Genomic DNA, 12,448 nt, shown 5'->3' with positions numbered 1-12,448 from the left:
TTTTTGACTCGTGTCTCAAACCGTTCTCAAAATTAAGCATACTACTTCCTCGCTTATCCTGACCGAGATACGCCTCACCGAACCCAGTGCACAAATGCTCGAGATGCTAAGGCGATTAGCCAAGGAAAAATACAACTTTTCTAACTTGATGCTAACTAACCATTATGACTAACTTCATTCGTGTACGCAGCAGTGTCTCTGAGCTGCGTCGAGTTTGATCGGCGCATTTGTCTATCCTGTTGGTCCGACGATTGTATTTGGTGTTCGCCGCAAATGGCAACACCCGAAGAGGGCATTTTACTAAAGCTCGATTCGCTCGTCTTCGTCAATTGCGTTTAGGAAAGAGGTGGTAAAGCTCAACCTACGAGCATTGGTGAGGTATGAAGTTCTATTTTCAAGGGTTAAAAGGAGATGTTTTGTTTCGAGTCGTTACGTTAATGACGATTCTCAAGGGAAGGGATATATGGTGTCAGGGGGAAGCGGTTGAATCACACATAGATGTGAGCTGAACGTGATACTCGTCTTCATTAGCATTTTTCGACCAAGATATATGCTAAGCAACATTCGCTAGGGTAACGCGAAATGCACGTTGGCAAATGTCTGTTTAAACAATAACAAACATTCAGCTTCGCCACGCACTACTGAAGTAAAGTGATCGCCGTAAATCAATAAGTGTTACAAGACTGTGTTTTTCGACTTATATCGAACATATTCCTTACATCCGTAAATCTTGTTAAACACATTTGCAGTTCAACTCACTGAAGGATATTTGACCTTGAAAGCGCTTGTTCAGAACAGGCAGCACACCGCCATGTATCTGCCGCCGCGATTTCGTTCACGGTATATATATATATTATGTAGCACCACTGGTATTCGTACACATTCTTAAATCATGCAAGACCTAGCTCAGATAAATTATTTGGCAGAATGAATTGGTAGTTCAGTCCGACAGTCCGTTCGCTGAAAGAAGCACCCTGAGCAGAAAATTCTGCTCAGCTTTTTTCTTAAACTTACCATCTGCACTAACGGTTGGTTTTTAACCAACTTGCCAAACCCATGGAACCTGAGTTCGCTAAATGTGAAGATTACGCAACCGTGTTATAATAGTCATCGGTTCGTTTTGGGGAACCAGCAGTTTTAGGGCTGCGATAACGTACCCGTGTTTCACTTGGTGGATTGGGTTCGATATCGCGTGGGGGTAGAAATACGATCCTTCGGTTGGGAGTAGCCATTTCCGCAGGGTACGGATCAAGGGGTTTTCTGAAATGAGGTAGGTTGATAGCAAGATTTCCTTCCATTGTTTAAATGGAATAATTTCGAAAAAGAAGTGGTGATTTTTTGAGTTGCGGAACAAGTGCGCAATATAAGGGTAATATGTTCTTATGCAACAGGATATAACTGAAGCAGACATACTGGAAAAATGACTCTAGCCACATGGTCGCCACAACCTGTATTTTTTTATGTATCTTAGACGAGCTGTAAGATTAGGTAGGTGTATCGGTTACTTGCTTGTTTGGGGAATCGCTTCGAAGATCCTTGAGCGAAGCACACGAAAGGTCTTTCGCATTCATCAGTCAGGATTTTTACGAAATTACGAAGGATTAAAATTGCATGGATTTGTTTTGCACAACCACCATCAGCCTTTTCTGGCATCGAACTGGCCGTTATTATTCAGTCGACCTTTGTCATTTTGTGAAACGAAAATGAACATCTTGTCACTTCAATACTGCAACAACGAAACTGAGACGGTACCCGTCGAAAGTATTTTTGCCCAGAATGACGTTATTGGCCTCTTCTTCACAGTGCCAACATCGGTTGAATGTGTAGCCTTCATCGACTCATTGATGGATGTCTATCAACGACTTCGGGCAGACGGCAAAAAGTTCGAAGTGTTGCAGGTCGATTGTTCACAGGTGGACGCCATCCGCAAGCGGACTACCAGGATAGAAACGACAACAACACCTCCCCCATGGAGAAGTTTACAGGAAATCTGCGTTGCCGGCTTAGCTAGCGCTTACCGTGTTCGTCGAGTACCCGCTCTTGTAATTCTTCGCTCGAACGGAGAGGTGATCTCGTTTGATTACTGTTCGTCATTGGACAAGCTCAGGTGCAGTTCTTGGGAAAGGTGGATGGGCGAACACGTCATTGACCGCATGCCTCCCTTCATAATGACCATTGAAAATGTCAATTAACACGCTAATTCGATGTGGAAATGAAAACAGAACGTAGATGGGGTCGACGCCACGTTTGTGCCGGTGCTTGTAGGACAGGAATTTGCTTGGTCGGACAATAAAATATGAACGAACTCTACTCCTCGATGTAGTAAGAAGCCCACGTAAACTGTTACAAATTTATGGTAGAATACATGTTCATGTGTGAAATTTATTCATTTCTATTTGGATCACATCGGTAATCACTAGGCAACTATAGCAGCGTACGGTATCGTTAGGTTCATCCTTAACTAGGAGTCGATTTATGCTAATTTGACAAATAGGCGCATTCACCAGGCGGATTTGTGGGTGCGAACTAGCTAGACAGCAGTAAAATGTCGCTTATGTAAGTCGCTGATTGGATCAATACTATGATCAAAGCATAACCTGGTCGAAGCAACGAACAAACACCTTATTCGACCAAGTCGTCTAGCCAGAATCACATTTAACAATACTTTATGTACAAGTAGAGAACACTGATATTTTTACCTAAATTGATGTCGCATAAATCTGTGATTGCTTGCTTTAGGTGTAAACGTCGATTGAGGCAGTCTTGACTGCTTGTCGATAGCTGTCCTGACTCTTGAGTGCCTGTGAGGTGAGTGCCTTATTGTCCTGCTGGTTACTGTTCTTTTCGCAAAGATTCACTATTGAAGCAGGGTCCATCAAATTAGTGTTTGAAATGCTCTTATCTAAAATTATAAATAGAGAACATTCGGAGATCAGTTAGAGAACGCCGATGAGATGCCGCCAGACTATTTGCCGTTGTCATTCGAACGCGCCTAAACGTCTTTATACCTAAACCTCTTAGCGAAACACAGCTTTGCCGTTGTCATTCGAACGCGCCTAAACGTCTTTATACCTAAACCTCTTAGCGAAACACAGCTTTGCCATTCGAGAGCAACAGTTGAGCTGGCGATAGCAGAGGTGTCTCTTAATATGGTTTTACCGTTCGCAGGTTCCACACGGTATGTGTGTCAATCGTCGCATATTTGCCTCCAGTTCGACAACCACAGTCTACCGCTACCGATACACATCACGCATTTCGCGATAACGATAAGAACGGAAGCAGTGAATTTGATGAAATTCACTGCTTCCGTTCTTAAGTTAGTCAGACTGGACAGATGTTTACGACTGGAGCCTCTTATATCCATTTTTATTTAATTGGTCACTCAGTGTTTCCAGTACTGTTTTCATTGACTAGTGATCAAACGATATATATCTATATATCAAGTGTTGGAAGTGTTTTTTTTTTTGTTTATCCTTTTTGTCATTGTTTTACTCACATCACAAAATTGTGTGAAAAATACTGTGGCTTTTGGCGCTGAAAGCTAGTGTTGTCACTTAAAAATAATGAAAGCGGCTTCTCAGCGAATCGGAAAGCTACGAACGTGGTCCGCGATGACTGCACCGCGTATAGTAATAATTGTGCAGGCGACAACAATAAGCTGGTTTGATAATTATCATCGCTGAAAAGCATTTCTAGATGATCCTTGTCGAACTCGAAACGAGACGTTCACTGGAAAGCGTACTCGTGGCAAAAGTTTCGATTTTCCTTTTTGGTAGGAACCTTCTGAGTAATATTCTAATTTATGGAGTTCTTGTAGTAAACGCCAAACCTATTGCGGTTTCTCAGGGAGCTTAGGTTTTAACAAATAGCAAATAACAAACTGTGTAAATTCACTTTTTGTACCCGAAGTACCTATTCTGGTGTTCTAAATGACGCTAAAATTGTGCGATACGGATCAAATCAGAGTAGCCTTGAAGCAAAGAGGTCTTCAGCACGGTCTGACGATCAGCAAAAAAAAGTAATTGAGAAAGGAAGCCAATAACAAAACAAGATTTGTGGCTATCCTGAACGCGGCCTTATTTCGTTAACCAGACAGGACCAAAAGCTTGAAATCAACAATATAATTAGATTCAAAATTCTTTATTTAGATTTATTGGAAATTGTTAATCGGACGTACTGAAATGCATATCGATGCAATATTAGAAATCGTTAAGTTGCAATCAATTGAAGTTGTTTTCAGTATTACGTCTTCGCGTGAGAGCCCCTGAAAGCGATCTTATGCGCACTTTTTTTTTTAGTGGATTCCTCAAATGTAGTTGATTTCTACCAGAAAACACATTTACGTCATGTAACTCAATGCACTTATCTAATGCGAACCGTTTTAAATTGTCATGTTTGATCTCCCTTGCCGCCACAAAGTCTATACCCACAAGGCTAGTGTTGAAGCGGAATCACCTTGTCGTTTGGAAGCAGCCGTGCGGTAGGCGGCGCTGAAGTGCTACTTGGGTCTGTCAATATGGTATGAAGGTTTAAATTTAGGCTATATTAAGGATATGCATAGCTAAGATTGAATTGGAGACATCCTTTTATAGATATAAATTATATGTTTGCTTGTCTAATCTGGTTCTGAAATTATATACAAGCGAGCGTTATTATGAATCAGAAACTTCAAACATGTTAATTCTCTTTTGGTTTACACTGACTAGCGTACTGGATTACGGGTATACTTCAACTTAAAATTAAGTTACAAAAAGTTCCTACCCACTAAAATGAATCGTTAGTTTTGATATGTATAAAATAAAAATGATAATAATTTTTGTTGAATTTTAACAGTTTATGAAAAATATATATCTAGAATACCGTCATGGATTTTCGGCTTTAATTATGCAATATATTGAATGGACAGAAAAGTACAAAAAAAAACACTTCTTACCTTTGTCCTATATTTTTTCTTCTTACCGCTACCTCTTATATTAATTTGAGTAACAACATCTTTATCTATTCAAAGGGTGTGTAGGGCACAAGAGAGAGTGGTGCAACTTCGCGGAAGCGTGAGCAAAGTTTGATATCGTCATTACCGGGTGGTAATATGTCGTGCAATATATTTTTCTTTGTACATGTTTGTGTGTATTCGGAAGGCGACCTTTATTCAGAGCAATAAAGGCGGAAACAGTCGAAAAAATGTATTTCAGAGAATTCCAAACAAAATAAAACACATTTTTTCTGGGTTGTATTCTTCTTTTGTTTTCATGAGAACGTAAGTATCTGAGTAGCATCACAGAACTGAGACTGAAGGTAAACTATACGGAAGGCTACTTATGAAACCGCCAAAGCTTGGACGGAGTAGCTTAATTATCTGATCACTTATAGTTTTCAATGGAGTATATTATCCGGTGGCGTCATTTGGGTGGATAAGGAGAAGACATATTCAGGCTGCTAAGATTTCATATGGGACGAAAACAAATTCCGATCATCATTTCATCTCCTTAATGATGCAAAATGAAACGATTAAAATATGGTGCTTAGCAAAAACGCGCATTCTCCAAAATACAGGGTGTCGACTACCGTTTCCATATGTCAGGCTTGTACGACACGCGTCGCAGAGGAGCCATTATAACGTCTCAAAGAAACACGAAGATCACTTACACATTCAGGTAACAGATATGTCTGATTATAAATAAGGACAGCTATGACAGCTTCACCCTTAGACAGGGTATCAATAGGATATTGATGATGATCGTTTCAACGCATAGGTATCTGATCTTTAAGGGTTGATTTGACATTTTTCCTAATGTAAGCAGCTTCCAACAGTCATAACGTTACGTTAAACGCACAAATAGCTATAACAACCATGTAAATAACTTGTCTCTATCGGGTTAACTTAATCGATTAGTTCCTGCCACTCTATCAGTGACTCTATCTGCAAAGTCGTTACTGCATAATCTTAGCAAAGCCTTTGATAATTTAAAAATCGGTCAACCAAGACTGCGCAACAGCAGCTAAAAAAAGCGCTAGCTAACGGCTAGATCTCGACTGAAGCTAGTTTTTAGTTTTTCTGATTTTATGGCCGTTCCTAATAGCGTTACCATCGTCAACGTCCGAACCAATTATCTGTAGCCGACAGCTGCAATAGTTCTATCACGGTCTTCTTGCTCCATACACATAAGCTCGATTTTTAAATACGAAACATTGTTGGAGCATATTTCGTACTTTTTTTTGAATACTGGTTATTTCCTTCTCAGATGCTTTCTCTTTTAACCGTTTGTTCGGTTGTCTAGTGACCACGACTTCTTGTAGATATGGAATAACAGTTATTATGATGCTACGCTTATTCGTTTACGTACATATGTATGTACGCGCGTTCTACTGACTGTTGCTTTTTTTTTTGTTATTTCAACGCGTTTAGCTCTCCTATACGTAAACAAATCCTCGGAACATCTCTTAGGTATAACATGAAAAATTGGCTGCCACTAAAATCTAGCCGGGTTACTGGGCTTAGCTGGGGTTTATCTAACAGAGCTATGAAACAGCATTTTTATCATCTGCCAATGCTGAACCTTAAGCCAGCAATGACCGCACGTCCGTGGTTTACGTGGCAATGCGCTCTAAGAGATCCGAATCAGGCAGACCACGTCGTTGCAACGACTGCTGTCGTAGCTTGGAAATTACGAACGTAGCGGCTATAAATACTGTTGTTACTGCTATTGTTTCACCAACGGCGTTGATCTTATTATACCGAAGACCCCATCACGACAACACGGAGTTGAGCTGTCGGTCTTAGATCCAGAGGTTAGCGGTGGGGTGACACAGAACTTCTTGAGATAGCTGGCCGAGTAACGTTATCTTAGGGAAAATATTGTCTACTTGTCCACACTCATAGATTATAGCTTTTCAGTTTGAGAGTTCGCGTCGTGACAACTGTAACTCAATCAAATCGATAGCCGACATTATCATAATAGCCTGGCATACTCTTTCCAGAAGATGAACTTTATTGTACAAAACAATAAACAGCTATCGATGTTCACGTGTAATCGAACGAAATGTGGCTGCTGTGTGATACCGCATAGAAAAGGAGAGTCCTATGGCCCAGTCTTTACGAATGGGTAATTTCTGTAAATAGACCTATTCGCCACTGTGTGAGAAGTAGTGTTTAGCTTCTCTCGATTGCCGTTCATAAGCTTACTTAAACTAAGCTAAGTTGATACAATAGAACGCAAAAAGAAAAAATTACACACGTTCAATTTAGCATTAGCGTTGAGCGAACCATTGTGCTGACCAAGGCATTTTATTGTTCATATGGTACACTGCAACCCTCTAAATGGTCGTGTAGTAACTTGGGACACTTAAGAAAAATATTCAGATATTCGTTGCGGCTTGTCTGGTCAGAACGTAGCTTACAAGAGAAGATGAATAAAAGTTACTGTAAACGGCGACCGATTTACTTATTTTTGGTTAAAGTTCAAGCCGGTATCTCCCTTGTTTGCAACTGGGGGCAGCTTTGGCCATTCGAAGCTTATTCCAAGTACAATATTATATAATTAGACATTTTAAAGGATGTTTCTATAATTATTCAACTACTTTACGGCTAAAGCTATGTACAATCGGCAGGACCAAGCTATAAGTTCAACATAAGGTCTAATGGCGGCCGCATCTTACATGCGTTTCGTGTCCCATGTCCGCTGCTACTAGCATTAAGCCTTGCTCAAAACAATTACGACTGGACCTATTTAGCAGTACTGTGTTAATGAAAATACTACATCAATTTAACCCGCTGAGATCTCCAGTGCAGTCCGTTCACTAAAAATGAAAGTTCAAACATTTATCGGATCGTATGTTGCTATAAGGTTATACAGGGTCGGTAGAATTCAACGCTCCATCTCTCATACGTACTTAATATATAATAATAATAATAATAAATACTTAATACTAATTCCCTTTTTAGCTAGTAAGCACTGCTGATCTGCATATCTAAATATGCTCTCTGGCAACATGCATTGAAATTATTATACAAATAACTGATGGATTGGAAACTGATGGTTGTCTGTCAAATTCTTTGCTATTTATTTAGACATTTTCAACGAGAAAATTGTCTGTGGATCATATAGAAACGCAGTTATGGATGCTGCGATTAATATGTGACCTCTGTTCATATTTGCTATGTACTACAACTTGAATGTCTGAAGTTACGGCCACTGAACACGTGCATTTATCCCATACAGACCTATATGCAATAGCAGCAACGCGAGGTATGCTTAAGAAGGGAATAATGCAAGCAAAAAAAAAGACATCGTTTTCACTGAGGTTGGCCGAAACTTCGACCTTGTCGTTCAGTTGTATTTGACGTCTTACGAGTCGTGTTTACGTGACGTGAAGCTGTTGTTCCTGTTACTCCCATAACAAATGGAGCTATGGCTGCAGCAGTAGAAGTAGCAAAAATGCCGTAAGTAAATTTCAGCTCTTCCGATAGCAGTTCCTGTTGGGAGGAGCGCTATTAGCTTGCTGACGAGAACCACAACATATACAGTGGCCCATCATTTGCAATGGTAATAACACTTTTAAGCGGACGGAACGATGTCGATATTTACTTTCCGTCAACTGCGCTTTGCTAACGTCGCGGGTCGCTCCCGATGCCTCTGTCGCTGCATTTTTAGCACCGCAATAGAGCCATTCCGTAGGAGAAATGAGTCGAGAGATAAAACTTGAGGCGCTCCGCCATCGTTGCTTTTGTTGCTACTGTTGATTTCCTTTAAGTTTGGTTAACCGCCTACGTGCGTTCCAACGGCGAGCGTTAAATCTCGAACGGCAAACTCACGATAACGTTGCCAAGACTCATTACTATTGTTAGCTATTGTCGTACGCTTATTCGCTCATCAGTACATCTGCCTACGAGGCTAAACGATATTCGTTCAATGGGGAAAAAGCTAAATATCTAATGGAGTCGCTATTATGATTAGCACGTCGCGCCGTTGCGACTGCAAAGTTTTCTTTACCTCAATAGATGCGATCACGAGCAGCATCAGCTTGAGTAACATCAAGATGGGAAAATTTTGTGTGAGCGGGTGCATGCGAACAGATGTCGGGAGATCAATCACGACATCAGTCGCTGCTTCATATATCGTAAACATCTGCGTGTTTAAATTTGACTTTTCATCAGCATTAAGCGACACATTGAATGGATGAACGGACGGCGCGCAGCAGAAAGGTCCGGACTTGAACTCCGAGCCCGACATGGTGGTGTGTCTGGTCAAACGGCAGCGGAGAAGGTAACTGACGTTGAGTGAAACTTCGGTCGGCGACCACCACAGTGGCAGTTAAGTTTGGGCTTCGTTAACATTCGGCGTCCATCGTTAGCAGCTGCCGCTAATCGCTTCCGTGGAATCGTCGTGCTGTTCTGTGCGTTTACGACGCGATGTGCATTTGTTTTGCGGGAGGAAGAGCAGCAACGGGACTTCGGGAGCGATCGAGGCATCATTGTGACGGACGACCTGCGTAGCAGTGAAAGAAGAATATTTGGCAGTTCGTTGTTGGCTGATAGCCAGTGCGCGTAAAGATAGTCAATAGAAGTGGTAAAGGCAGAAAGTCAGGCCTGGTGAGGCTGCTTCGGAGCGCCGCACGGTAGCCCCGGCGCTCGGGGTTTCCGGGCGAGCGGATGATGCTGACGATGAGCGACGAGCAACTATAAAGCCGAGCAACTTTTCAGCCCTGGGCATAATAAATACTTCTGCCCCGGAGTCGCATCCGCGGTGCGACGCCGACAAGTATCGTCTGAATAGTGTTTTTGTCTTATTGTTGCCATAATCATCATTAATTCGCGATATTATCACTAAATTGAAAAGCAAGAGGAGAAAAGACAAGATGTCAATCATGTACATGCTCTAATATTAGAAGAATAGTGGTGACGATAATCTATAACTAGTCTGTGAGCTCTACAGATTTCTAATGAGATGAGTAAGTGAAAAACGTTTACGATCTTGGTTGATCTGGAATTTCATTACCAGCTCCTCAGTGAGCACTTGCTATTTGTCTGATCATACTGTGCGGAAGCCGTGTGTTCGTGTCCAACCATCCAGTAAAGAAATCCGTGTTACTCAAATACTTCCTGATCATCCGCTGTAAGAATGAGCCTTCTTATCAAGAACGGTGTATGTTTCCTTAGTTTAATGCTGCTGGTCGGCGTCGACGGTTTGGCTGGTTCTCTTGCCGCGCTCGGCTCCATTGGAGGGCCGATGGGACAGGTTGGCGTTGCGCTCCAACAGCTGCACCATCTTCAACAGCTGCAACGCTTTTCGAAAGCGGTCAACGTATCGGACTTGGCAGCTGCCGGCGGACGCGTGGCACGTGAGTTATCAAAATCGCTGAACACAGACGTGGTGGCTGTCGGAAAGGCATTGGCAGGTGCTGGAGCTGCACTTGGCTCATTCGTGTTCCTTGGCGGCATGGGCGCTTTGCTCGCAACCGGCCTCGGGGCGTTCAAATACGCTCCAGGCATCTATGATCAGGCCGGCATCGTGAAGACAGACAAAGGGGTGTTCTACAACGCGGCGCGAACAGCGAAAAGTTTCCAGGATGTAAAGCGTCCATCAAATCCTGAGTTGGTACCGGCGCTCAATGATTTACTGACTAAAGTTTACGAAGCAGTCGAAAATGGTGTGCCACAACTTCTTGAACGACTGCGCTAAAATTGTCATGATCGTCTCAATCGTATGATGCGCTTGTACGTTAGTTGCCCCAGAACACAAACAGTTGTAGAACTCTTTCAGGTACAATAGGTTTGCGACTTATGAGATCATATGAGATAGAAACTTTCGTTTTCATTCATCGCATATTAGGAATCACGTGTGAGATGTGCGCTCAAAACCATGCGTGGACACGATTGCTGCTTAGGGAACAATCATACGATGTGATGTATGCGGAAACTTTTACTTTAGTCCCATCTATAAGAAACAAAGCATCAACATCAGAATTGTTACCCGAAAGAAGAAGCCAGTTTTTTTTTTAGCTAATGAGCTCCTTCTTATTATTATTATAATAAATGAAAAAAACACTTTGAACAAAACACATTTTTGTTCATCGAGGTCCCTAATTACAACTATGTACACAATTCTAATCAGAAAAATACCAGATTGCTTTCATCTAATGATCTTGGATGTATTCGTCAAGATATAAAGCACATTCCATCCGTGCCACTGGAGCTCAGAGGAGTCCGAAACGTTTAGAAACAAACAGCCAGGGCACATGCAGGCGGTGTGCTCTATCGAAAAAGAAGTAAACCTCAAAAATTCTTATTTAAATAATGTCCGATTAAAAATTATATTTTTCCTATAATGAAAATGTGATCCTCATTACCGTTTAGTTAGTTTGACACATATTGAATTTTTAGGTATCTCAGTTAGTCTGTGTCGCGATGGAAAGACGAGTCTTTAGAATTCGTGTTATTTGAAAAATCGAATGAAGATGTATACGCATATAAATGCATGCGCAAGAATATGATTCTATCCTATAAGAAGATATCGTTAAATACCTAATTTGCTCAGAGGACACTGCTGATCGCTCGTGCGTGAACAATAGGCATAAAATTAAATTTTTTAGCAAAGTGTATCAATGTATATGAGAGAAACTAATTAGAACTTCGTCGATTTACTCGCGTCCCCGACAAGGATTATAATTGTATCGTTTTGTTGATTCCATTATTGTTATATGTCTTACAGATTTGAACTAATCCGTAGTAGCAAAAAAACAAGCTTTGAAACTAAGCTTTACAGATATTATTCAGAACATACATGGGACAGACAACGGAGCAAAGGTACCCTTTGGTAACCTGCACTCTTTTATTGGCTATCGTTTGTACTCGAGCTAGCTATTAAAAAAAGCTCTGCCATTAAAAATAATAATTCACTAAAAACTCTATTTTTTTTAGCCTAGGAATATTGGTGCGTCAAACTATAGATTAGCAACCTGATTTTAATCGCAAAAAAGTTTCGGCATTTTCAAATTCTAGAATTATACGCTCAGTCATCTCGATTGACTGAACTATTAAGCCGTAACTGTATCCATCTACAGAAATGATCATACGATACCATAGATGGCGTTAGAGTGCAAGCTTAGAGCGCCATACTATCCATATATGTTATGCAACTTCTAAGAAGCATGCTTCACAAGTTCTTACCCGCTGTAGTAGCCGCTAGAACAGCTTCGAAATTGTCTTTGTTACGATGGCATGTGCTGCTCATAGCCAGCTAAGATTGTTCGCAGATCCATTGACAGGCCGAACGGTCGAGTTGCTTCCCATCAATAAAAGCCTTTCCGCGACAGCTAATCGTATTGGTTAAATGATAGGATCCTATGATGGAACGCTATCAGAAACTCTCTTGCTTCTCTTGAGGCGCTCTTGCCGATAGACTCTCTAAGTGGTCAAGAGCTTGGTCTGCCGTTCCATTTGGGCTGAGAG

At 41.3% G+C, this 12,448-nt stretch overlaps 2 protein-coding genes and 1 long non-coding RNA gene across 7 annotated transcripts in view; 2 read left to right on the top strand and 1 right to left on the bottom strand.

Moving 5' to 3' along the window:
• Positions 1-12,448, bottom strand: part of LOC111252275 (uncharacterized) — a 53,605-nt gene that overhangs the window by 17,379 nt on the left and 23,778 nt on the right. For 2 of the 4 annotated variants that reach the window (XR_002674149.2, XR_015330137.1), the window contains 2 exons: positions 1,510-2,902; positions 1,158-1,260 (listed from right to left, as the gene is read on the bottom strand). This is a non-coding gene — a long non-coding RNA (uncharacterized LOC111252275). Of the gene's footprint in view, positions 1-1,157; positions 1,261-1,505; positions 2,903-12,448 lie in introns of those variants that run through there. The other 2 variants (XR_002674150.2, XR_015330136.1) reach the window with 2 other exon arrangements.
• On the top strand, positions 1,704-5,233 carry LOC111252422 (uncharacterized). 2 transcript variants are annotated; one of them, XM_086992759.1, is made up of 4 exons: positions 1,704-2,322; positions 2,740-2,808; positions 4,420-4,519; positions 5,009-5,233. In XM_086992759.1, the coding sequence occupies exon 1, from the start codon at positions 1,704-1,706 to the stop codon at positions 2,190-2,192; it is 489 nt and encodes a 162-aa protein (XP_086848885.1). In that variant the 3' UTR covers positions 2,193-2,322; positions 2,740-2,808; positions 4,420-4,519; positions 5,009-5,233. The 2 variants fall into 2 exon arrangements, with proteins under 2 accessions (XP_086848885.1, XP_086848886.1); XM_086992760.1 differs by having other exon boundaries at positions 1,704-2,356.
• On the top strand, positions 8,401-11,394 carry LOC111253434 (uncharacterized). Its single transcript, XM_022812801.2, has one exon. The coding sequence runs from the start codon at positions 10,119-10,121 to the stop codon at positions 10,677-10,679; it is 561 nt and encodes a 186-aa protein (XP_022668536.1). The 5' UTR covers positions 8,401-10,118; the 3' UTR covers positions 10,680-11,394.

Source organism: Varroa destructor, unplaced genomic scaffold (assembly GCF_002443255.2).
Source record: "Varroa destructor unplaced genomic scaffold, Vdes_3.0 BEIS01000006.1, whole genome shotgun sequence".
NCBI lineage: Eukaryota > Metazoa > Arthropoda > Arachnida > Mesostigmata > Varroidae > Varroa > Varroa destructor.
This window is presented reverse-complemented; position numbering and strand designations above follow the sequence as displayed.